At 45.7% G+C, this 27,504-nt stretch overlaps 1 protein-coding gene across 1 annotated transcript in view; it reads right to left on the reverse strand.

Moving 5' to 3' along the window:
- phaf1 (phagosome assembly factor 1) overlaps window positions 1-22,966 on the reverse strand; it is an 84,935-nt gene extending 61,969 nt beyond the window's left edge. The window contains exons 1-3 of the mRNA XM_070897855.1: window positions 22,176-22,966; window positions 15,491-15,573; window positions 7,886-7,969 (exon numbers count right to left, since the gene is read on the reverse strand). Coding sequence (XP_070753956.1) covers window positions 7,886-7,969; window positions 15,491-15,573; window positions 22,176-22,239 — 231 coding nt within the window. The 5' untranslated portion in view covers window positions 22,240-22,966. The remainder of the gene's footprint in view (window positions 1-7,885; window positions 7,970-15,490; window positions 15,574-22,175) is intronic.
- Window positions 22,967-27,504: the final 4,538 nt, after the last annotated feature.

Genomic DNA, 27,504 nt, shown 5'->3' on the forward strand with positions numbered 1-27,504 from the left:
ATTCCCTATACAAAAAGAACTTGCAACGTCAGTTCTTCACCTTGCAAGTGTTTGTTCACAACCAGAACAGGAAACAAAGGTCAGATGCATTGCTCAGAAACAAACAAGGACACTGACCACTCCCCATGATACCATTGTGCTGTTCTATGAAAACATTATGTATTCCAAACAAATTTTTCAGATGTCTTTCTCAATGCCTTGGCTCTGACCCAAAAGATGAACAAACAGTGAAGCTTTATGTCAACTTCAGACCAATTAGAAAATCTGTTTCGGTGTCAGAACGGAATGCCAGAACCCAACACAACTGGTCGCAACTCCATCCCCAGGCTGGGTGGCACTGCCGCATGAGGCCGACAGCCTCTTTCCTTCGGAAAGAAAACATCTGAAGATTGTTTTGCAGAGCCCAGCAAAAGCCAAGTTGACAATTCATTTCAGCAGGATCCCAAGGGAGTACATTTGATGAGCGCAGTCACTACAGCCCAGACTGAACAGCTGCAAAGAAATGGTATAAAAATGTCACCCCCATTGAGCTGGTGATCAGGAAAGCAAATAACCAACTCCTAAACATTGTCAATTTAAAAACCTGCATCAGTGCACCTCTCCAGCCTGACGATCTGGAATGCAGCTTCTGCAGGATGTGCCAGTAGTGTGGTACACCAGCCTTGGCATTCGATCAACAGACTGCTCCAGGCTTTTCTCCCGCATCCCTTCGATTGGGACGTATCCCTGGCAGAGCAGGAATTCCATATTTAAATACACGAGTCATACCAGTCTGGGGGGCGGGGGGTGAAAAGACTTACTGAGGCAGTCTAGGGGGAGAGGGCTGCTACAGCAGGAGAAAGAGGAAGGCAGCGGTTAAAAAAAAAAATTCTCCTTTTAAAAGGCGCCCATTTTATTAATGGAATTTGTGCGTGGCAACGCTATGAAAGTTACTGCACAAGCCACCTCCAACAATTACCTGGGGGTGGGGGGCCAGTGGCTCCCTATGCCAATCTGTGAATACTGGGGCCCCAACAGGCAGCTTATGCTTCTGGCTTTACAAGTGCAAATGGTAGGAAACTTGGTGGGGGGGAAAGGGAAGAATAATCTTAAATCCTGCATCCCTTTTACTGCATGCGAACATTAACCTTTTGAGTACTTAAGAACATAATAGGAGCAGGAGTAGGCCATTTGGTCCCTCAAGCCTGCTCTGCCATTCAATAATGGTGAACATTAACCCTTTGAGTACCCTGTGCAGATTTTATTATTGCACAGATTTTCCATCACTTTAGTAGAAGTGCAGAGGCAGTGTATTCTCTGAATAGCCTATAATTTCTACAAGATCGCAGTAGTCTTCAGGGGTCAGCTAGAAGTCTGATTACAGCAGCCCCCTTTCAGGGAGGGCATTAAATGATTGAGACATGGCTTCAGACAGGCCTGTACCCCACAAACACTGAACTTGTGTTTAGATTTAGGATCCAGCACAATAGAGGCAGGGAAAGATAGTCTAACAGTCCCTTCCATTTGACCCTCTGAAAACTAACTGTAATTTCACAGCAATTGTAAGCTATTCAGATAATGCCATAAAACAAGCAGTGCCTCTGCACACTTGCACAGGTGGCGATGGAACAGTGGTGCAATAATGTCCAGGGTACTCAACGGGTTAGTTAGTTAACAAGATAAAAGCAGGATTCGATTAATTGTTCCCTTCCTCAGCATCCCCTGTTCTGCTTGCCTACCCACACTCCATCAGCCACAGCAGGATAGTTTGGGCTCTGCGTTGGTCAAAGGAGAATGCACTCTGTAGGGGGGGAATAAAGTCTTCTCCTTCCTTAGGGAGTAATTGATGCCGCAATCCAAGAACCCAGTAAACATGCCTGCTGAAGGCTGCGAAACTCCAATGTCTTAAATCCAGCAGTTAGAGTTGATGGGGAGGCCTGTCATGGCTTCCAAACAGTTGCAGCAGGTTTCTGTGAGTTGGTTTGAAGTTCACAATAATATGTCAGTTTTCCAACCAACATCTACATGCTGCTTGTAGGGTCAACGGCCTGCACATCTCAGCAACTCCCTCAGGTAATTAACCACAAACATCTTCATGCCCGAAGGAGTTGACAGGAGTGTATCCCAGTGTGAGCAGTGCACTGTGCTCCTCATTGAGAAAGTGAAATGTATTCAGTTGCTAGCCTTTTTGTTAAACTTTCCTTTAAACCACAGCCCGTGCTGTAAACATTTCTTTATCCTGAGGGACCACAACTTGGACTCCAGGCAGGATTGCTGGTGGGAAGGGAAAATGGATTGGACAGCAAGCATTCCAAAAACATTGACAAAACTCATTCAAAAAAAAAAAGTGTCAATCTCAGTAGAGTGCGCATCGCAATAAGCACAGCCAAACCCTTCCTTAAAACGTTCTTCAGTAAAATTAAAATGCATGGACAATTTAATTGATTTAAAATTGTCCTTTTTATTACTGGAGGAGTGTGACATTTGCTATCAAACACGAGAGCAGTAAAGATAATATACAGAACAAGAAACGAGAGAGGAAAGCGAGGAGCTATGATAACTCCCCATTCTTTTGTAACATCCTCACTGTAGTGCTGTAATACTTATGGTACAGAAAAAAAAAAGAGGAGTGTGTCTGGGATAGGTGACACTACATCCCACAGGTATGCTCCTCCTCATTTGAGCGTATACCAGTCACATTCCAATTAAAATTGGAGGGATCACAGCACACATCAAACTGTGTGTTGCAGGGCTTCTTCCATAGCTAAACTGATAACAGGAACTGTAGTGGAGTCACATGGACCAGAGAGCAGTTACTCAGGTTATGCCAGATCAGCTGATCTCATTAAGGGCACCACAATTAGCCTCAATGCCCCTGTGCCAGGGAGGGAAATATCAGCTAGGGTCCCTGCTCGACCGCTATCCTGGGATCCCTGCTGGACATGTACACATATGGAAGTTGTGCAAGAACAGGATCCATCTCGGTCTCCCTCTCGCCCTGCATTATCGAATAGCCTCCCGACACCTGCCAGTCCCACCAGCACAGCAGTCGGATCCTTCAAGCAAGGAGGAGGAGAGAAAAAAAATTGTGAAAACTTAGAACAAAAACCTCTTTCTGGCATTATGAATGAGCTGATCTCCTTCAGAATGGAACAGAATGAATTGAAATAACAATTGGGATTTTCTAGTGATAAATGTGCAAGTATTCCAGGTGATGGGGCAGAAGCTCTGCATACGGAGGAAGAACTATATTCAGGGACAGAATGGAGGGATGGATCTTATAGAAGGCAAGTAATCTAAAATTCATTTATCGTTCACATCCAGATTAATTGAACCAAGTAATGTAACTTAATTTTAAGGCTCGCTTGGAGCACTGAATTGGATTGCTCATGCAGCAGGATACAAAGCTTGGCTGTACTGTTCAGTTGAAATATTTGTAGTTATCCTGATTAGCTTTTTCAGCAGCTGTTAGTCTCAGAAGTAAACACTGCAGTTTTAATTATGACTCATGGTTTCATGACTAGCTAAAGAACTCAAAGAATAGACACCAGCACTAAGCACTAAGGAGATAGCTTATAGGTGTAACTAATGTGCTGTTACCAAACAAACAGTTGCCCAGACTGAAAAATAATTGTGTAAAAAATAAACACTCCGTGATAAAGGGAAAAAAAAGCTATTTTCTTTCCAGAGAACAAGGCCTCAAATGGACCACAAGAATGGACTTGTAAGCAAAATTAAAGAGAGTGGCAGCATGGATATAAAATTGGCTAAGAAAGAATGAGACTTGCATTTATATAGCGCCTTTCACGACCACCGGACGTCTCAAAGCGCTTTACAGTCAATGGAGTACTTTTGGAGTCACTGTTGTGTGTAGGAAATGGCAAAAGGACAGAAAGCAGATAGTGGTGGTGAACAGTTGTTTTTCAGACTGGAGGGAAGTATACAGTGGTGTTCCCCAGGAGTCGGTATTGGGACCGCTGCTCTTTTTGATATATAGTGATGACCTGTAATAGGATATACAGGGCACAATTTCAAAGTCTGCAAATGATACAAAACTTGGAAATGTAGTAAACAGTGAGGAGGATAGTAACAGACTTCAGGAAGACAGACAGACTGATGAAATGGGCAGACGACATTTAACAGCGAGGTGTGAAGTGATTCATTTTGGTAGCAGAATGAGGAGAGGCAATATAAACTAAACAGTACAATTTTAAAGGATTTTAGTAACAGAGAGGGTGTGTACATACACAATCTTTGAAGGTGGCAGGAAGAGTTGAGAAGGTAGTTATAAAAGCATAGGAGATCTTTAGCTTTATTAATAGAGGCAGAGAGTACAAAAGCAAGGAAGTTATGCTAAACCTTTATAAAACATTGATTAGACCACTGTATACTTCCCAATATAACAGGTCTATTATGTTGTACTTTGTCAAATGCCTTCTGAAAGGCCATACACACATGAACCGCATTATCCTCATCAACCTTCTGTATTACTGCACCAAAGAATTCTACCACATTAGTCAAACATCATTTGCCTTTAACAAATCCGTGCCAAATTCATTTAGTAGCTCTTACCTTTCTAAATGCTGGATTATTGTCTCTAAACGTGTGCCCCCCCCCCCCCCACCCAACCCCCCCCCCCCCCCCAACCCCCCACCCACCCCGGCGACATTAGGCTGACTGGCTTGTAGTTGCCGGATTTATCTCAGTCCTCTTTTTTAAACAGGCGTGTAACATTTGCAATCCACCAGTTCTCTGGCACCACCCCATATCCAAGGAGCATTCGAAGATTGTGGCCAGAGCCTTCGCAGTTTCCACTCTTACTTCCCTCTAATCTAGAATGCATCCATCTAGATTGGGTGACTTTTCTATTTTGAGGACTGCCAAATTTTTAAGTAACTCATTATCTAGTTTTATCCCATTCAATATCGCTACTGCCTCCTCCTTTACTGCTACATTGGCAGCATCCTCTTCTCTGGTGAAGACAGATGCAAAGTACTCATTTAGTACTTCAGCCATGCCCTCTGCCTCCACAAGAAAATCTCTTTCGTCCCTAATCAGCCCCAGTCTTTTACTATTTATGTGTTTATAAAAAACTTTTGGGTTCCCTTTTATGTTAGCCACAAATCTATTCTCATACTCTCTTTGTCCCTCTTACTCCCTTTTTTTAAAAAATTTCCTCTGTATTTTTCTATATTCAGTTTGGTTCTCTACTGTATTTTGAACTTTAAAATTGTCACAAGCCTCCTATTTAGCCATCCAGGGAGCTCCAGTTTTGCATCTCGCTCTCTTTCCCCTCCCCCCTCCCTCCCTCCCCCCCCCCCCCCCCCCCCCGCCCGCCCCACCGTGTACACTGTACCCACACCATCTCCTCTGTGAAGGCCTCCCATTGTTCAATTATTGCTTTGCCTACCAACTTTTGATTGCAATCCACCTGGCCCAGATCCCTTTTTAACAAAATGTAGTTAGCCCTCCTCCAGTTCAGTATTTTTACACTGGATTGTTCTTTTCTATAAACTATTCTTAACCTGATGATATCACCGTTTCCCCAAATGCTCTCACTGAGACATGCTCTACTTGCCCCACTACATTCCCAGCACGGCTTCATTCCTCATTAGGCTAGAAACACATGGATTAAGAAAGTTCTCTTGTGCACATTTCAGGAATTCCTCCCCCTCTTTACCCTTTACACTGATATTATCCATGTCTATATTAGGATAATTGAAATCCTCCATTATCACAATTCTGCAGTTCTTGCATCTTTCTCTAATTTGCCTGAAGATTTGCTCCTCTATCTCCTTCGCACTATTTGGTGGCCTGTAGTATATACCCTGTAGCTATCTCCTTCGCACTATTTGGTGGCCTGTAGTATATACCCTGTAGCTATCTCCTTCGCACTATTTGGTGGCCGGTAATATATACCCTGTAGTGTAATAGCTCCTCTTTTGTTATAAAGGGCTAGATTTTCCACAAGCAGTTTTGTCAGTGCACTGATCTCAAGCGTGCCGACTTTGCGCCCCCCGCCCCCCAATCTTGTCTGAAAACCCTGTAACCAGGAATGTTGAGCTATCATTCCTGCCCTTCTTTCAGCCATGTTTCAGAAATAGCTACATCATACTTCCACGTGTCGATCTGTGCCCTCAGCTCAGCAGATTTACATACATCCAAACCCACCTTAGACTGCTTCACATTTGCCCTGTCTGATCCCTGCAATTTCTGAACTATTCTTTACTCTAGTGCTATTTGCCTCTCCCGGTCCTCTGTGCAGCATGTTTCTCTCTCTCTAATGCTTCATCCTGGTGCCTATACCCCTGCCAAATTAGCTCAAACCCTCCTCCATAGCAGTAGTTAACCTTCCCGTGAGGACACTGGTCCCAGCTCCGTTGAGGTGCAACCCGTCCATCTTGAACAGGTCTCTTCTGTCTGAGATCTGGTCCCAATGCCTCAGGAATCTGAAGTCCTACCTCCTGCACCATTTCTCCAGCCACATGTTAACTGGTTTTATCCAACTATTCCTGTACTTACTCACACTTGGCACTGGGAGCAATCCTTTGAGTTCCTGCGTTTTAAATTACCTCCCTAGCTCCTGAAACTCTGACTGTAGGACCTCAACCCTTTTCCTTTCTATATCATTGAATTAGATGAATACTTGAAGGGAAAAAATTTACAGGGCTATGAGGTCAGAGCCGGGGAGTGGGACTAATTGGATAATCTTTCAAAGGGTTGGCACAGGTGCTATGGGCCTAATGGCCTCCTTCTGTGCTGTATTTATTCCATGATTCTGTGAAACTGTAATTTGAGAAACAACATTTAGAAAGCCTTTAAGCAAAAATTGTTCAGTGGGTTCTTTGGCAACCAACACAGGCCTAACAAAAGTTTAAAAGCTTTAGTTTAACTAGTCAAAAACCTTAATTCACACTTTAAATAGAATTTTTTGCAAGTGTCATTTCAACATAAAAAGAAACTTAAATGTTTCCATAATTTATTTTCAGCATTGAAAGCTTTGAAAATGGAAGCTTTCCTGGATGCTTAGATCATCACCAAAGGGAGAAATATTCATTAACAGGAAGCCCCCTTAGGAAAGTTAGACCCCTGCACTTAAAAACCCGATAGAAAACCAAACCGCAGGAACTGGAAGATTAAAAATGACCCCTTATAATCACAGTAAAAACTTATGGCTTTCAACTTTATTAGTACAGCAAGGACAACATGACTAATATCAAAACACTGCACATATGGTGACACTCTGCACCAGAGTGTGCGCCATTCTACCAAGGATATATAGTTTAGTCAAGAATCGGACTTGTATGATGCTTGAGCATTGCAGCAAAATTTTCAGTTGCTCTAATTGAATTACGTCACTACATCTATAAAATCTGCATTAAAAATCTTGCTTCTGGGCACAACTTTTCCCATTATAAATTCCGAAGTACATGATTACAATGGAAACTGCCCATGTAAACTTGTCACGCTGTAATTGCAGCCTCCTGTCAGTGGTGGTGCTATAACACATCAGCCATGCATTTGTCAGCCCCTCAGCTCATACTGCAGAGCAATTCCTATGCTCTAATCAATTCTACTTCTTTGCTTTCCAAATTTCCATACATTTTGCTATTTCACTATAAATATAAAAAGTATTATATAAAAATAAGGATAGACTTTAAAACAATGACTGAATTATATCCGTGCACTCTGGTCCAATTATTCCCTACCCCTTAAACTGAAGATTACATCTTGGTCTTTACTTCTCATATGCAGTGCCAAGGGAGATCAACTGGTATATTATAACATTTCTAGTGCCTTGTCACGTCAAAACATCTCAATATTTGATATTAAAATTAATTATTTTTTTAAATATAAAGTGTATTAACTGTTTTATAGGAAAACAAGGCTTAAGCACGTCTCTGACCTTTAGTCTCTGACTATAAGCGTCAAAAAGTAGTTTGATTCCGTCCTGAGTCAGATTAAGGATGAGGTCATGGCTGAGTGGCAACTGCAAAGAAAGAGACATCCCATTAAAAAATCAACAGTGACAACAGCATACACAGCATTTATTGTATAAGATGCAAAGAGCCGTGTTAATGTTGTTTTACACAACCATGGGGAATGAATTGCCAATGAACGATCATACTCATTAAAATATAAGGGCTTCAAAAATGACCTATAAAAAGCATCACAGCACAAATCTCTGATCCTACTTGCACTACTGTATAAATCGGTGTTTCTTTTTGTATTTGGTTTTCTGATGTGGGCAATGCTGGCAAGGTTGCATTTATTCCCAATCCCCAGATACTGAGAAAGTTCTCCTTGCACAGATGGTGCTCCCACAAGGATATTGGGTAGGGACTTTCAGGATACCGACCCATCAGGATGGCGTGTGACTAGGAGAGGAAGTTAGAGTTGATGTTCCCATGATAGCTGTTCTTGCCCTCTTTGATGGTCGAGGTCACAGGAGAGGGAGGTGCTGATGAAATAACCTTAGTGAGCAATATTCCCGCTAAGCTGCGCACGTGCGGCCACACAGTAATCTGAAAGGTCCCGTGCAGGCCACTCACCAGCTTTTACATTGTAAATACCACGCATGCACAGAAATTTAAAAGGGACCATTAAAACAGGCAGTGCAGAATTAAGCACAGCTTACAGTGAACATTGTTGGCGAGTTGCTGTAGTGCATCCAATAGATTGTACATACTCCAACCACAGTGTGCCGGCAATGGAGAAGGTGGATTTAACTAACGGCAGGGAAATCAAATCAAGCAAACTTCTTGGATGATGTCAAGAATTCGAAAGTTGTTGCGGCTGCACCCACCCAGGCAAGTGGAGAGTATTCTCTGACACTCCTGACTTGAGCCTTATAGAAGTGGAGAGGTTTTGAGACATTAGGAAGAGGTACTCATTGGAGCTTCTGCCCTTCTCTCGTCTGTGTTGATACGGCTGGTCCAGTTAAGTTTCTGGTCAGGGTGGCCCCCCCAAGATGTTGATGATGACAGGCTTGGCAATGGCAGTGTTGTTGGAGGTCAAGGAGAGATGGTTTGGCTTTCCCTTGTTCAAAATGGTCATTACCTGGCACTTGTGGTGCGAATCATGCTGGATAAACTTGATGGAATTCTTTGTGATAGATATGGTGGATAGGGGAATTACAGTGGATATGGTGTACAAGGACTTTCAGAATGGCTTTGACAGTGCTACACAGGAGACTATTATAGATTAAGGAGTAATTGAATTAAGGGAAGGGTAACACATTGGATCAAAAATTGATTAGAAGGGAAGAAACAGATTAGGAGCCAAGGGTAATTTCTCATGAGTGAAAGTGGGTAGCAGCGTCACAAAGGGTTCTGTTTTGGGACTGCTTAGGTTCACTGTGTACATCTATGATTTGGATATAGGGCTGTAGGTGTCCATATTTGCAGACAATAATAAAATTGAAAGCAGGATAAATAATTGAGGACCAAAGGAAGCTACAAGAGAGTATGGAGATGGTGAAATGGGCAAGAGTGGCAAATGGAACAGGGCAGTTGGGCAGTAATTTGCCATATTAGATTTACTGTTATTTTGTGGATTGGATATATTGAGCAATCTTTCATATTGTCAGGTAGATGCCAGGGTCATAGCTGTACTAGAATAGCTTGGCTAGGGGAGTGATTAGCTCTGGTGCACAGGTTTTTGGCACAACAGTCAGGATGTCCAGTACAGTATGCCGTTTGATATGACAGCCAGTGCACTGAATTGGCTGGACATTTAACATTATGGGCCCAAGTTTCCACATGATTTGCGCCTGATTTTTAGGAGCAACTGGTGGAGAACGGACTATCTTAGAAATCGCAATTCTCCACATTTTTTTTTCTGCAGTTCTAGTCAGGTAGAACAGTTCCACTTTGGAACGGAATTTTTTCTTCAAAAGGGGGCGTGTCCGGCCACTGACACCTGATTTGAAAGTTTCCACAGTGAAAACGTACTCCAAACTAACTTAGAATGGAGCAAGTGAAGATTTTTGTAGAACTGAAAAAACCTGTTCTACAGATTAAAAAATCAGGCGCAGGTTACAAATTAGGAGTCCAGAACGAGGTTGGGGGGGAAGGGGGAAGGGAAGTCATTAAATTCTACAATAAATCCTTATTTATACTTATACAAATATTATACCAATAAATCCAACCTGAATAAAAATTTATAAGCAAAGAAAAAATTAAATAAACTATCTTCCTACCTGTGTGAAAGTGCTTCAGCCACGGAGAATGCTGCAGCAAGCCTCACAAAACGAGGCAGCCGTTCCCGAACGCCGGGGGGAGTTGGGGGGAGGAAGGAAGCCGTTCCAGACGGCCGGGCGGGAGGGAACCGACCGACCGCCGGGGGGGGCGGGGGGGGTTCCAGACGGCAGGAGGGAGGGAAGGAGACAGAAGGCTGCAGGAAGCCTCAAAAATTGAGGAGCCATTTCCCGACGGCAAAAGGGAGAGGTCGTCGGGAAATGGCTGCCTCAACTTTCTGAGGCTTCCTGCAGCCTTCTCAGTGCTGATGGCAATGTGCTTTTATTAAAAAATTTTCAAAAACTAAACAGCTACAAAGAACTACAAAAATGGCCGAGTGCCAATGTTTCCTTCACACTGCGCGTGCGCGAACGCTCCAACGCGCACGCGCAGCGTTGCCAGCAGGAAAAAAACGAATTTAAATAGTACCCGCCCCCTCCCACTTACAAAATTGGCGCGAGTGTAGGCTCCACCCTCCTGGGCACCATGCCAAACAGACAAGGAGCTGCTGGGCTCTCCAGAATCGCGCGTTTTTTTTCCAGTGCCGTTTTAGGCGCGAAAAACGGGCGCCCAGCTCGGAGGGGCGCCCGTTTTTTATCATGTGGAAACTTGGGCCCAAAGAGTGGACAAACCAAAGGAATTCAGTGGCATTACAAATGGGAGATTACAATGTTGATTCCCATTTTGACCAACCCTCAATTACTGAAAACCGCCATTCAGCTGTTTTTGAGCTGTTGGTAAAGTAACTTGCAATTTTCAGGCAGGCTGAAGTTATGAATACATTCAGAACAGATACATTTAGGAAAGTTATTTTTATTTTTCCTCCCTCCTCTCAAGTAGGTACCACCTGTTGCTGTGGTACAGTTCCACAGGTGACAACACCCCTCCAATACTTCACAAAAGGAGGTATTCTTCATTTATGAGCCCAGATAGTCAGTAATTGACTTCAGAGTCCAATCCTGCCATCCATACACACAAGCAATTTCTACCAGAAGTTGAAAAAGTGCCTGAACCAAGATTTGGGGCCAACTTTCTTCCTCCTAGCCCAGCACGCCCCAGGCCAATTGCAGCACCCGAACGACTGTACTAACTCTAGGGGCTAGACTTTCCCTAAAGTCTGCCACCGCTGGATTGCCACCCAAAAAGATCACTAAGATTCTTCAAATAACACTGGCGAAAAATTGTATTAAAAAAGGGAAAAAATAGCACCCAGCGAGAAAATGGATCTTACACGTAGATTCTCGGCGGTTAAAAGCGATCCTGAGCAAATTGGGTGGAACCCTAAAAAATGAAGTGGAAACTTTCGGCGGATGGTTTTCCGTTGAAAACGAGCAGTACCGCCGAGAAAACCGCCGTAAATGAAGAGGAAAGTCTAGCCCTAGGAGTCATAAATACAAGATGGTCACTAATAAATCCAATAAGGAATTCCAGAAAAACTTATTTTCCAAGAGAGTGGAACTGAGGATCATAGAACAGGTGCATTTAAGGCCAAGTTAGATAAGTACATGAAGGAGAAAAGAAGAGGGTTATGCTCATAGGGCTAGAGAAAGAGGGGTGGCAGGAGGCAGGAGCAGTAATACATAGCATGATACAGATAGCACAAATAGAAAACGATAGATAGTATAATCAGTCCACAAGAGCTTAGAAATATCCCAACAACTAGCATTTATATCACACCTTTAGCAATTGTGAAACATCCCAAGGTGCAGAAGCACCAACAAAATTTGACAGTGAGCCAGCCACACAAGGAGATATTAGGGTAGGTGACCAAAAGCTTTTAAGGAACTTCTTAAAGGAGGAGCGAGGGCTAGATAGGTCGAGGGAGTGAATTCCAAAGCAGAGAACCTCAGCAGTTGAAGGCACAGACACCAATGATGAAGCAATTAAAATCAGGCAGAATTGGAGTAGCAGAGATCTTGGAGTTTGTAGGTCTGGAGGAGGTTGCAGAGACGGAGAGGCGAGGCCATGGAGGGATTTGGCAACAAGGATGATAATTTTTTTTAAATTGAGGTGTTGCTAGAGTGGGATCCAATGAAGGTCCATGAGCACAAGGGTGATGGGTGAACAGGACATGGTGAGAGTTAGTATACGGGCAGCAGAGTTTTGGACAAGCTCAATTTTATGAAGGGTGGAAAATGGGAGGCTGGCCAGGAAAGCATTGGAATCGTTGAGTCTAGAGGTAACAATTGCATTGATGACGGCCTCAGCAGGAGATGAGCTTTGGCAGGGTCGGAGACGGGCGATGTTAGAGGGAGATGAGCATATTTACAATATATTTCTTACATAGTCTCAATCTACAAGATTTGAGAAATGTTTTAATGCAAGTGACGCAAAATTCTTGCCCACCGCATGGAGCCTTAACTAAAATCTAAACATAAGCAACATATGAAAAAGACAGACAAGAAAAGACCAGCTGGTACATCAAGGTTGTCCCATACGGTCACTGTAATTTACACACACCATGACATCTATCTGCACATTGCCCCATCCCACCAGTCAGTCATGCAATCTTCTGGGGGAGGGGGGAAAAAAAAAAGAGAGAAAAATAAAACCTAGGCCAATTTAGCAGGAAAAACTCTGGGAAGTTCCAAGAGACCAGAAGAAATAACCTCCAATATCCCACCTACCTTTTATTCATAGTGATGTCGGCCACAGATAGGAACTTGTCATCTCTTCCTGTTCTGAATGTTTGTGCTAATCTGCACTCAGTGCACAAGCCAGCAACTAGTGCTAAAGACACTTAACCTAGTTCTATGCTTTGTAACATAGTCATATCCCCTCGTCCTTCCTAACCTATACACATGGACTGAATCGAATCCTTCCATTAATACGCCTCAATATCTACGCTTTTCTAGAGTAGAGTAAAGAGGCCCCACTCTCTCCAAGCCTAACATAGTAACTGGGCCACTCATCTTCCAACCATCATAAAGTAACATCCAAATCTTTGCTGTCTATATCCTAATTTGCACTAAGTCCTATTCCTGCATCACCCCTGTGCTCGCTGGCCTACAACAGCTCCTGGTCCCCCAAAGCCTCAAACTTAAAATTCTCATCCTAGTGTTTAAATCTCTCCATGGCCTCACCCCACTCTATCTGTTACCTACAACACTCCAACAACTCTGTTCTTCTAGCTCTGGGCTCTTGTGTATCCCCTACTCATTTTGCATTAGCATTGGTAGCTGTGCCTTCAGCCATCTAGGCCCCAAGCTCTGGAGGTCCCTCTCTAAACCGCTCCAACACTCCTCCTTTAGGGCCCTTGTTAAAACATACCTCTTTCACCAAATGTTTCATCACTCCCTTCAAATATTGATGCGTGTCCGATTACGCATCTGTGAAGTACCTTGGGCTGTTTTTCAAGGTTATATAACAGCAATTATTTATTGTAGTATCAATCTACTGGCCCTCCTCTGAACCTATGCCAGGGCCTCACCATGTGAGGCAATCAATGCTAGCCTGCATTCTAAATGAGCCTTAACTAAGGTCTTGTACCAGGACTGTATAATATTTTATGTTTTGTATTTAATGGTCCTCGAAATACACCCATGCATTCTATTTGCTTTTGCAAAACCCTTATGGCACTGCTCGTGAACATTACTTCATTTGTCCTGCTCAACAGCCTTAAATTCGTAGCCCTGCAGTGTACACATCCTTGGTGTTGGCTCTACCCAGCTCTCAATAAAAATCCAATAAAGTGACAAGAATGCATTTTGTGCATGAGCATATCTATATCTATTAATGCCTCAACCACATACAACTTGATTAACACATGGAACAAAGCTTCTACAAATTCGCTGAATGACAGATCAAATCTAGCCTAGTCCCATAGCCAATTCATCTCCAGTTATCGATTTTGAAGTTGTTCAAAAGGAAATCAGTTTGCATTTTAAACCAAGTTATTTAAAGACTTTACAATACTGATTTTATTTCTAATTTAATGACAAAAGGGCTGTTTTCATCCCAAGTGCATGTGTCTGGACACCAGGCAAGGAGAGGATTGGGCTCAGCTGTCACATCCCTCACAGTCAAAACAGCCTCTCAGGAAGAATGGCCATTTAGACAAGGTGTTGAAGGACAGCTGGCATATGGAACAATGCTTCAGCACCTTGAAGAAAAGGGAGGGAAAAAGGAAATGGAGAAGAGGAGGTTCCATGCTTGAAAGATCTTCATTATTAAATACAGTAGATGGCAAAGGCTCAACGCAAAAAAATTGCTAGAAATGCATATAGCACATCCACCTGCAACTGAAGAGAGAAAAGCCAATGTTTCAGGGGTAGACCTTTTGCCAAAACTCAGAAGGGTCCCTACTGAAACGATCTTCTCAGATGCTGATGGGTCTCCTCTGCATTTTCAACATTTTCTGATTTTATTTCAACTGCTGCGGTTTAAAAAAAAAAGACCAAAATCTCAATTTAAGCAGCTCATCGAGCGAGTGAAAAGTTTAAACAAGTTCAACTGAAGACCTACTGGGCAGTCAGCCAGCAAATTAAACACCTTCCAGCCGAATCCTTATGGAGACAAGCCAGGAAAGCAGCCTACAACGAAGCTTCCTTATGCATAGTTGCTAACCTCGGACATCCTGAATGTAATTGGAAATATCAATCTTTTAAATACAAAATACAGCATTTCTCTACTCTGACAAGCAACTCCATTAGTAAGGCATCATGGGGACAATCAAGAATGTCATCTCCATTGCCTCCTACCCTCAGACCGCAGACAAAACAGTTTCACACTAGTTTCCCTTTGTCTCCCATAGAACAGATTCCTATCCACGCTGGGAAACGACCGGGCCTCCATAGCATTCATTGTTTACTTCAGAATAACTTAACAGGGCCTTAGCAAGAGACTGAGGGCTGATCCTACTAATGGCAGGACCTGCTCCTACCAAAACAATCACCAAGCACATCTACTTGGAGGGGAGGACACCACAGCTACTTTAGAAAAAGGGGAGGGCATAAACAGTTACAAACTATTATTGTGAAATCAAGTGCAATAAATAATCAATTATCATGTGGTGGCCATCGGTCACAGAAGGCTTCCAGTAATCTGGTAGACACGGCATACCAATATTCCAGGGTCATCCAGACATATACAAGCAGTCAGAGACCCTGGCCAGTGAATGCAGATTAGTGATCAATAACCAGAGCAAATGTTGCAATATCATTACTGTTTTTCTCTTCTTTAACTGACATACCGATTAGTGAGTGTTAAACACTAAAACGGACTCGAAACAAATGTTGATCCCACAGCAAGTGTATAGGTCGGGTCTCACTCACCTGCTCGCTGTAGAGAACTTGCACATTTTTGATGATGCGACAGTGCTTTTGGAGAATAGCAACAGCCTGAGCCAATGGCATCCCTGAGAAAGACAGACAACACAAAAAAATCAGTTTGGAACCAGGTCTTTCCATCGGGACACATTTCTAACTACCAGAAAGTTGCTCAAAATCAAAATGGTCACATTATGTTGAACTAATGTTCAGCCAGAAAGAGACAAAGATCAGAGGGCGGGGATCATTGCAAGCCTCTCTTCTCTCTCAAACCCAGTAAACAGTTGGCACAGCAGCACTGGGCGACATCAAGGAGCTGTGCAGGGTGAAATACAGGATATATCACATTATAAAGGGGGACCAAAATAAACACATTAAGGGGATAAATAGGAAAGGGGCGAGAATAGGTTTAAAAAAAAGGGTTATGGACAGCAAGTTAATAATATACTTGAAGGTTACAAAACTCAGAACACTTGTTAGGAAAATTACCACAATCACAGCATTTCTGAAATCAGCTTCAATTTTAAAATACCTAGACTGCTTTTAATCAGATTATGTCATTTGTTGATAACAGATTTCACAATACAAATAGCGTATCCATCATCAGGCACTGAATGAGAACTATTATTTTAACTTTTGAGTGTTATCAGTGTTGAGGAACAGCACACTTTCCACTCCGAGCACCCAGTTTCAGTAGCGAGCACTCCCAGGTTATGTACAGGACAGTTAGTTGCAAACTGAACCCCCACCCACCCAAGTGCACCAGTGAAACATTTTCCTTTCCCACACCAGCTCATTGTGGTGAACAAGGCTCCCAATTTAATGCCAATGTTGAACGAACTGTGTTGTGGACTTGCTCCCACAAGGAATTGGATCAAGACAGCATGCAACATCTCACCACTGGCATGGAGAGACAACTATCACAACAGTTGTTTCCTACATTACAACAGTGACTACACCTCAGAAGTACTGCATTGGCTGTAAAGCGCTTTGGGATGTCCTGAAATTGTGAAATGCGCTATACAATTCTTTCTAAAGGTTGAACCTCCCTTATCCAGAGCTCCCTTATCCAGCACCACCCCTCATCTGGCACCAAGTGGCGCATGCACAGAACTCCAACATGAACAAATTGAAGTCCTTCCTCGCTGCCAACTCCCACAATCGCTGGCCTAATCCCAGGATCCACCCCCCCCCCCCCCAACGATCTGCAACACTCCCAGCCCCAAGGTCCCCTTGCTCAGTATCTGTGCCATCCAATTTAACGTGACAGCCCCTCGTCCGGCAAAATCCCTTATTCGGCACAGGCCAGGTCCTGAGGGTGCCAGATAAGAGGTTCAACCTGTATTAGCTGGAATATTAATCCAGGTTCTACAGATGAAAGGACAGTGTGCAAACAAACTACATTCCCCAACCGTCCAACTGAGTTTTTAACCTTCCCCTCCCCACCCACCCACCGACCCTCCTTTTTCCATCCTCTCCTCATAAATCGGTGTTACATACAACTCCACAGCCAATGGTCACCTTCCAGTATCTTGCATGTGCTCATTATGCACCTGCAAACTGACCATATTGTCCTTGCAGTCGGGCTTCATCCTGCTGTGTCATTGTCCACACGTGCACTTTCAGAAGGGATTGCTGAACAATCTAGAGCTGTAATTGTGGCTGATTTTTTTTTTTCCACCTTCCTTGCATGGGGTGCTAGGTCAAATGTAGCATCTCCACCGCTGTCCTGTCTGTGATCAGCTAACTTAGCATGGCTTGGGGATCAGTCACAGTCTTTGTGGCAGGCAACTGAGATTTTAAAAAGGGAAACAATTACAGCTGCAGATGGGAGCCTTCACTGACATTTAAACCCAACACGGATACAAGACTTAGTACTTGTGTATGGGTTACAATGCACTGCGAATTACTGTGCACTTGCTGTGTTAAACACTGAACATTCATATCCGCAGCTATTACATTTTGGGTTATAATTTATTACTTCATTTTTGTGTCATTAAGCGATCAATAAAAAGCAAATATAATTGAAAATTAAATTAACTTAATTTACCACCAACAGGATACGATCATAGACATTCTCCTGAGGCTCACAACTAGCACATTCAGGATTCTAACAGTCTCCATCGCAGGAGTAAGAACTGAAGCATTGCTGTTCAGGGCATTGGAGTGCAAGGATGCAGCTTCCATTCCCACTCTGTTCAAATTCCAATCAAAATTCTACAAAGCCCGGTTCAAAGGGCAAGGAGAGAATGCTGGAGAAAAGCTAGAACATCTCCCAGGTGGGGGCTGGGAAAAATACAAGAGTCCAGCCAGCCAACTTATTTTTAGCAGTTGGCCAAAGCTGGTACAGTCCCCACCACTTAAAACAGCCACGTTTAAATCAGAGTGTCTCTTAGATTGGCCAAAAGGCAGTAATAGTTGTCCATTTGCATTATCATCAATTTCAAAGTTGCCGGTTATAGCATCTCAAGTGCTCCATTTATTTCGAGCAGGATCAGCTGTACTCACTTGTCTGTGCTATCATGAGTGAAGTACACATGAAAAACTAATACATGCTTTTTTAAAATACATTTATATTTAATGAATAGAATACTTCTTGCACAACCACCCCAACAGCCAAAATGTTGTGCCCGAATTGAGTGTTTGGGCTTTTAAATGGCTGTCCTGCTTTCTGCTCCTCCAGTTTCCGGATATCCGTGGCCAGGGTGAGGTTGGTGCTGCGGAGACTAAGGTCCAGGAGTAAGGAGGTTCGTGCAGGGAGTTGTGGGTGCTGATGAGCAACAACATTCCTATAGTGCTACCAAACTATGGTTAGTGGACTCTATTCTCTATTGCTAGCAGCACCCAACCATGCCCAGAAATAACCAATACCTGTAGCTGCCAACTCTACTGGAATGGTTCTGGAGGTGAGCTGGACAAGCTGCAGGTAAGTGAACGAGAGAAACAGGGTTGTGCTGACCGGCTGTCTGGTGTTGGGTATCAGCAGCGGGTCCCGAGGCCTCTGGTACCGGGTCATTAACATGGCCATTGAGTATAAACCAGCAAATCGCACATGCGTGAACCCTCCTGCTATAAGCAGTGGGGATTGCATCAGCAGGAAGGTGAGAGCAGGCAGCCTGCCAATCTCAACAGCAAAAGCACTAGTCCAGGCAGAACTTATTTCCCTTGGGAAAAAAAAATCAATAAAAAAAAGTACAAAAAAAAATCAAGTTGGATCATTACACTGCAATAACATCACATTTAATGGGTGTCAGATCAATATGGTTATATAAACCTATCAGAAAAACTGCTGGTAATTTTATGGATCATAATGATTTCCCACCCAAACTTCACAGAAGGGCAACAGCATAAACCACGTACAACATGGAATGAGACCAGTACCAAAACATCTGGCCACACATAGCATTGCTCTCCCAACATCAGTGTCCTCGACCAGGCTAACATCCCCAGTATTGAAGCACTGACCACACTCGATCAGCTTCGCTGGGCAGGCCACATAGTACGCATGCCAGATACGAGACTCCCCAAGCAAATGCTTTATGCGGAGCTCCTTCATGGTAAACGAGCCAAAGGTGGACAGCAGAAACGTTATAAGGACACCCTCAAAGCCTCCCTGGTAAAGTGCGACATCACCACTGACACCTGGGAGACCCTGGCCGCAGACCGCCCAAGGTGGAGAAAGTCCATCCGGGAGGGCGTCAAGCTCTGAGTCTCAGCGCAAAGAGCATGAAGAGGCCAAGCACAGGCAGCGGAAGGAGCACGTGGCAAACCAGCCCCACCGACCTCTTCCCTCGACCAATGTCTGTGGCTCTCATATTGGACTGTTCAGCCATCAAAGAACTCACTTTGGGAATGGAAGCAAGTCCTCCTCGAGTCCGAGGGACTGCCTATGATGACGATGATGCACAAATCACAGTATCTAAAAGGTCTGGTCCCATTTTCCTTACAAAGAGTGTGTGCATTTCACCTGATCAATCATTTCAGCACATCCTCTCCATCAAGCCCAAAGCACCTCAAAGAACAGGGAAATTATACTTTGCTCCACCCTCAACATACTGGACAGCTCAGCGCTTTGAGCATCAGACAGCAAGTGATCGGTAATACAAAGGGGGCACGAAATTCAAGAGTCAACATCCCATGTTCTTGTCGATGAGTTTGCCAGATACTTCAATAAAACATTTTGACACAAGAAACTAGATTTTATCACGTACTGCTTGCAATGTCACAGCGAGAGAAGTTAATATTTTAAAGCAAATTTTCTCAATTCAACAAACGGAGTAAATACAAAAATAGTTGTTTACTAGAAAGGAGGAAGTGAACACATGTTTACTAATGCAGGCTACTATTGCAGTCCCAACCAGCTAGTTTAACAGCTGCACCAAGAGAAACTGTGTGTATGTGGCACTTTCATTTTCTTCCCAGCACCATACATTACTTCAGTGTATGTGGAAAGTGCATTGATCCAGCCAACTCAAGCTTCAAGCAGAGCAAAGATCAACATTGAAAAAAACCCAAATACCTTAAACAATAACTTGCATTCATATAGCACCTTTAACATAGTAAAAGTCCCAAATTGCTTCACAGGAACATCAAACAAAATTTGACATGAAGCCACATAAGGAGATATTAGGACAAGTGACCAAAAGCTTAAGTCAAAGAAGTAGGTTTTAAGTAGCATCTTAAAAAGAGAGAGAGATCGAGGGGTTTAGGGAGGAATTGCCAGAGCTTAGAGCATAGCCAGCTGAAGGCATGGCCGCCAATAGTGGAGCGATGAAAATCAGGGAAGCGCAAGAGGCCAGGATTGGAGGAGCGCAGATATCGGAGGGTTTATAGCACTGGAGAAGATTACAGATACAGAGAGGCGAGGCCATGGAAGGATTTTAAAATTGAGGCGTAGCCAGACTGGGAGCCAATGTAGGTCAGTGAGTAGTGGGGTAATGGGTGGACGGGATTTGGAGAAAGAAGGACAACGAGCTGGTTGGCCTCTTTAGCTTTGAACCTTAGAAACCTTCAGCTCCAACACACCTTCATGCTTAGCTAACAAGGCACTGTTATGGCCTGAAATGGGTACTGGGAGTACATGATGGTGCTTGCCCCAACGATTGCACTTGAAATCATTGTGCCAAGTTGCAGCATGATATAAAAATCTGCACATTTTTGTGTAACTGAAATTCTCTTGTGCAGCAAAAATTCTTAATAAGAGAACCCACTTCACAGAGGTCACTGTTGTGCTCACCTCCTCGGATTCAAATGCACAAATAATCATCTGAACAAGAATTTCAATTTCCCCGGAGACATGACTTCATCTAATTACTGAAGGGCAAATACATCTCCAATGACAGATTAGCTGCCAGGTAATGGCGCAGGAGCCAAGATAAAGACATCACTAAACATGTGGCTACACACACCTCATTAAGAAGTGAATTACACTACCAGCATCATGGATGTTACAACATCAGCCCAACACAACAGGGATAACAGAAAACTATCCAATCAAAATTACAGGTCTTAAAAAGTGCTTAACCGGCATTGATTAATTGTTGGTAATTAGCAGAAAATGGGCAACTCTCAAGTGGCAGGCTTTATACCCAGTCCGCCAAGAAGTTACACATGTCCTCCATGGGAAGAGAGCGAGACACAGCACCCGTTTAAAAGAGGAATCTGCATAAAACTGCAGTTACCCACGGTCAAGGGAGGTCCAGCTAAATGCCTGGAACAGCCTCCTATAGCCACAAAAGACATACTGCCCAAGTAGATACAGCCTGTCTTATGCCAGGTTGTTAGAATAGATTTATACTGTAATTCTAGCAGCAGAGGTCAAGTCTCTCGTTACAACAGCCCAGTAAAGTTTTAAAAAGTTATATTTACATCCATAGATCAAGGACCAATTAGAAACTCCTCCATATAACTCACAAGGACAATATTCCATACCTGGACTCCAAGCGCTAAATTACACAAAATCAGGTTGTATTCTCTGGAAATTTAGAAGGTTAAAGTAAAGAGGCAATTTGATCGAAGTTTTCAAGATACTAAGGGGAACTGATAGGAATCTATTTCCACGACTTGGGGAGTCTCAGATTGGACATAGTCTAAAAGTTGGAGCCAGGCCTTTTAGGAGTGGAGTTAGGAAACACACAAAGGGTGGCAGAAATTTGGAACGCTCTTCCGCAAATTATAACAGGTCAATTGTTAATTTTAAATCTGAGATTGATAATACCTTTGGTGAACAAAAAACTAAGGATATTAAGGCAGGTATATGGAGGTAGGTCACAGATCAGCCATGAAAGGCTTTAGGGGCTAAATGGCCTAATCCTGTTCCTATGTTCCAAATATCTCCCACTCCATGTTCCCCACCAAGGTACTATCGCCCCCCTCGCCACATACATTACAGGAACAATATCCCTCACCCCCTCGCCCCATATACACCTTACAGAAACAGTATCACTCATACCCTCCCTCCATATACCTTACAGGAGCAATATCACTATCTCCCTCTCTCCATATACCTTACAGGAGCAATATCGCTCACACCCTCTCCATAGATCTCACAGGAACAATACTCCTTCTCTCCATATACTTCCAATATCCCCTCTCCTCCCCTTTGCATATACATCACAGAGATAAAATATTTACCCCTTCTATGTGGAAAAGTTACTTTAAAAAAAAAGTATTGAAATTCCTTTGTAATTACCTAAAGCGAATTCCCATCGTTCGTTCCCCAGAGACCGCTCGGGCACCACTTCCAGATCCAGCATTGGCCCGGCTTCAGGGGAGGAGGCGGGCGGATCCGGGCTGGGGGCCTGCGCCAGGCCCGTGTGTAGGAGTCGCTCGCTGTTGTAGCCCAGGGGGTAAAGGGAGCCCGGGGGAGGAGGGGGGTGCTGTGACCCGGGTAAAGGGAGCCCGGGGGGGGGGGGGGGGAGGGGGGTGCTGTGGCCCGGGTAAAGGGAGCTCGGGGGGTAAAGGGAGCCCGGGAGGTGCTGTGGCCCGGGGGGGGGGTAAAGGGAGCCCAAGTGGTGCTGTGGCCCGGGGGCCTAAAGGGAGCCCGGGGGGTGCTGTGTCCTGGGTATAAATGGTCGGCTGCCGATCTGTCCCGGGTGTAAGGAGTCGGGTGCCACTGTGTCCCGGGTTAAAGAGGGGAGGTGGGTGGGAAGATATTAATGACAAGTGGAGTGTCTCGGCCACACGGGACCGGGTGCCGCTGGTTTCCAAGTGTCAGGGGCCGGCGGCTCGCTCTCAAACCCGAACAATAACAGCCGCCACTTCCATCACCAGCAGCTGATTATACAACTTCCGCCCGAACCGCTTCCGGGTTGCAATCCCCTCACGTTTGCGGCAGCCCGGTTCCTCTTGTTGTTGATGCTCAGTTGTGTTTATTATTTAGTTGTTATTTATAACGGGGGCAGCGAGTGTTGGGCCGTGCCTCGGCAACATTACTGTCGTTGCACTCCTCCAACAGACTGGCGGCCAAGGCGGCGAATGTACACAAACCCCGGCACGTGACCTGCAGACCCGGAGCGCGTGCGGGGCCCCTGGTCACGTGGCCGGGTGGGGAAACGGCTGCGGCTCGCGTCGTCATGTGACTACAGGCCAGGCCCCCGGGGGGGCGAAAGGGGCTGCGTTGCCGTGGTTACACTTCATGCCAACCTCGTGACTATAGTGACCAGGCCTTGTCCAGGACAGCTTTCAAATGGACCGTTGGGCCATCTCCAACCAGATTCTCCAGAACATCTGCGTCGCCACAAACTTTCTTTAAGGAGGTGGAATTTAATGTAGGCTCTTCCAGTCCTGCAAATGCACCTACTCCCGCCCCCTCCAAAATTATTAACCCCCAATTGGAATTGGAATTTAACTTTTGTTAAGCTCATCTCCCACCCACCATGACCGAGAGAGTTTTTTTTAGTATCATTCCGTGCTGGGATTTGCTTAACGGGGATTGGCTGTCCTGGCAATACCACATTCAGGTGGGCATGATTCGCGTATTGGCCTTTTGGCTAAGATCATGCGTAACTGACCTGACAGGGGAGTAACCACCATAACCCCAAGGTGGTTCTCCCTGGATCAGGAAGGTATATGCTTGCTTTTTTGGAAATAGGAGGTGGGTGGGGTGGCTTGACCCATCCACCTCCACGGAGGTGTGTGGGGGGCCTGACCCATCCACCTCCATGGCACGAACCTGGTATTGCAGTACTTCCAGGAACGGTGCAGTGGCTCTAGGCCTTTTGGCTAAGAGCATTGGCGCAGAGTGATCCTTGATGTGTGCAAGGTGACCTCTGGCGTTTGTGATTTGACAAAGAATTGGAACGATTGGCTACGAATTTTAAAAAAATTATTCGCGTATTGGTGGTAAGTGTTGGTAACCAATTTGACCATGATATCATAATCCCTGAGGCCGATCCTGATGTGCACTACCTGCAGGATTTATAAGAATATAACAAATAACAACTTTTATTTATATAGCACTTTAACGTAGTAAAACCATCTTCACAACAGTGTTACAGACAAACAGATAAATTTGACACCGAGCCACAGAAGAAATTAAGGCAGATGATCAAAAGCTTGTTTAAAGAGATAGGTTTTAACGAGCGTCTTAAAGGAGGAACGAGAGGTAGAGAGGCGTAGAGGTTTAGGGAGGGAGTTCTAGAGCTTCGGGCCCAGGCAGCTGAAGGCACGGCCACCGATAGTTGTGCAGTTGAACATCCCTCTACGTTTTGCATTGCCGGTAAACCTCAACTATATTTTCCGGCGGGGCGCTACACGTTGCGCGCACGGTCAGTAAGCCCCTTCTGGCCGCTAACTGAGGCGCGAGACATCTGTACTGGGGAAAATGCTTGAAGCTATCATTAAGGAAGAAATAGCGGGACATCTAGCTAGGAATAGTGCAATCAAGCAGACGCAGCATGGATTCATGAAGGGGAAATCATGTTTAACTAATTTACTGGAATTCTTTGAGGATATAACGAGCATGGTGGATAGAGGTGCACCGATGGATGTGGTGTATTTAGATTTTCAAAAGGCATTCGATAAGGTGCCACACAAAAGGTTACTGCAGAAGATAGAGGTACGCAGAGTCAGTGGAAATGTATTAGCATGGATAGAGAATTGGCTGGCAAACAGAAAGCAGACAGTCGGGATAAATGGGTCCTTTTCGGGTTGGAAATCGGTGGTTAGTGGTGTGCCACAGGGATCAGTGCTGGGACCACAACTGTTTACAATGTACATAGATGAGCTGGAAGAGGTGGTAGAGTGTAGTGTAACAAAATTTGTAGATGACACAAAGATTAGTGGGAAAGCGGGTTGTGTAGAGGACACAGAAAGGCTGCAAAGAGATTTAGATAGGTTAAGCGAATGGGCTAAGGTTTGGCAAATGGAATACAATGTCGGAAAGTGTGAGGTCATCAACCTTGGGGGAAAAAAAACAGTAAAAGGGAATATTATTTAAATGGGGAGAAATTACAACATGCTGCGGTGCAGAGGGACCTGGGGGTCCTTGTGTATGAACTCTTTTGGGAGCAAACAAAAAACATTAAACCGTGCCGCCCGATCTGGGGGAAACACCAAACATTTACAAGGCCCTTTTATTATTTTGTGTTTTTTTTGGGGGGTTTCTTTGGGCACAAAATTGTATTTTTTCTCCAAGTGCCCCCTATAAAAGGGGAGGGAGACACCAACAGCACCGGCAATTAAAACAAATTAACTTAAAAACATAAAATCAAATTAAAATTTGGTTGCCGGGCGTGATGATGCACTCCAGTCCCTCGGGTGCACACCTCTCGCGGAAGGCCGCGAGCGTACCGGTGGACACCGCGTGCTCCATCTCCAAGTACACCCTGGACCGGATGTAGGCGCAGAAGAGAGGCAGGCAGTCTGGCCGAACGATCCACTCGATCGCCCGCTGCCTGAACTGGCTGATGGCACCCTTGGTCGTGCCCAGGAGCAGTCCCACGAGGAGGCCCTCGGACCTACCCGCTCCCCTCCGCACAGGGTGCCCAAAGATCAGGAGTGTGGGACTGAAGTGCAGCCAGAATTTCAGGAGCAGCCCCTTTAAATAATAAAACAGGGGCTGCAACCTCGTGCACTCAATAAAAACATGGAACACGGACTCTTCCAGACCGCAGAAATTGCAGGCGGCCTGGGAGCCCGTGAACCGGCTTAAAAATTTATTGCACGGCACTGCTCCGTGCACCACCCTCGAGGCCAAGTCCCCGATAAACAGTGGGAGGACCCCCGCGTAGAGTGCCCTCCATTGGACACCTCCGCCTCCTCCGGACGGCAAGATGGTATGCCATGGCGTGTCCGGACGGCAGGCGAGGATGGCAAAGTTAAGAGTGTGCAGGAGCAGCCCGTACAGTAAACCCCTCCGCGCGGAACTGAAAGGCATGGAGGGGATTTCCTCGAGGCGGCTCAAGTTGTGAGGCGCCGGCCCCTGAGGGAGGTTCCGGGGTTTGACGCCGATGAGGAATTCCGTCCGGACGGGGTCAGTTCGGACGGGATCTCCCCACGTGCTTGAGCCTCCTCGATGCACCTAACGAAGTCGGGGCCCAGAGCTCTTTTTAGCGACTCGATGGCATCGGCCGCACGGCGGACGTTGGCAGAATTTAGGCGCCGCGCCAGCGTGTCTGGCGCCATCCAGCCCGCTCCTCCGCCATCGAGCAGGTCCCTGACCCTGGTCACCTCACCAGCCACAGCCCTCTCATCCGACCGCCACCCAAAACCTCGGTCGTGGAAGTATGGATTCCCGAGCAGCGGCTCCTTCAGGACGGCCGCCACTCCAGCCGGTGGAGAGCTGCGCTTGGTGGAGACTTTGTTCCAGACCCTGATGAGTTCCTTGTAAAAGACAGGCAGCTCCTGAAAGGCGGTCCTGACGCCCCCCCATACACACAAACAGGAGATGTGTGTCGTAGTTGAGGCCGTGCTGCTGGCGGAAGAAATACATCGCCAGAGCACGCCACCTAGGAGGGGGCTCAACGTAAAGGTATCTCTGCAGGGTCTGAAGACGGAAAGTCGCGAGTTGGGCGCTGACGCACACCAACGACTGACCGCCCTCCCTAAGCGGGAGACTCAAGACCGTGGCAGAGACCCAGTGCTTCCTGTTGTTCCAGAAGAAGTCCACCAGCTTCTTCTGTATCTTGGCGACAAACGTACGGGGAGGGGTCAAATTGACCAGCCGGTACCACAACATGGCGGCCACCAGCTGGTTTATGACTAGCGCTCGACCCCTGTAGGACAGCACTCGGAGCAGTCCTGTCCAGCGCCCTAGGCGAGCGGCGACCTTGGCCTCCAGCTCCAGCCAGTTCGCCGGCCAGGCTTCCTTGTCGGGGCTAAGGTGGACTCCCAGATAGAGGAGGTGGGTCGTGCTCCAGGCAAAAAGCCTGAGCTCCTCCGGCAGGGAGTCCACCCGCCACTGACCCACCAGGAGTCCGGAACATTTCTCCCAGTTGATTCTGGCGGAGGACGCGGCCGAGTAAATCTCCTGGCACTCACGCATCCTCCGCAGGTCAGCGGGATCCTCTACCGCGAGGAGCACGTCATCGGCGTAAGCCGAGAGGACGACCTCCACGCCCGGCCCTTGCAGAGCCAGTCCCGTCAACCACGTCTGCAGGAGGCGCAGGAAAGGCTCCACGCAGACGGCATATAACTGGCCTAACATGGGGCATCCCTGGCGCACCCCTCTCCCAAAGCGAAGGGGCGCCGTCAAGGACCCGTTAACCTTAATCAGACACTCCGCGGCGGCGTACAAAAGTCGGATCCGGGCGACGAAATGCGTCCCGGACCCGAAAGCGCGCAGAGTTCCGAACATATAGTCGTGATCCACCCTGTCGAACGCCTTCTCTTGGTCGAGGGATAGGAAGGCGACCGACAGACCAGCCTCCTGGGAATAATGGATGAGGTCCCGGACCAGATGGATGTTATTATGGATTGTCCGGCCCGGGACCGTGTAGGACTGGTCGGGGTGGATCATGTGGTCCAGCACGGCACCAAGGCGCGCAGACATCGCCCTGGCGAAGATTTTGTAGTCCGTG

The sequence above is a fragment of the Pristiophorus japonicus genome, chromosome 13 (assembly GCF_044704955.1).
Source record: "Pristiophorus japonicus isolate sPriJap1 chromosome 13, sPriJap1.hap1, whole genome shotgun sequence".
NCBI classification, from domain to species: domain Eukaryota; kingdom Metazoa; phylum Chordata; class Chondrichthyes; family Pristiophoridae; genus Pristiophorus; species Pristiophorus japonicus.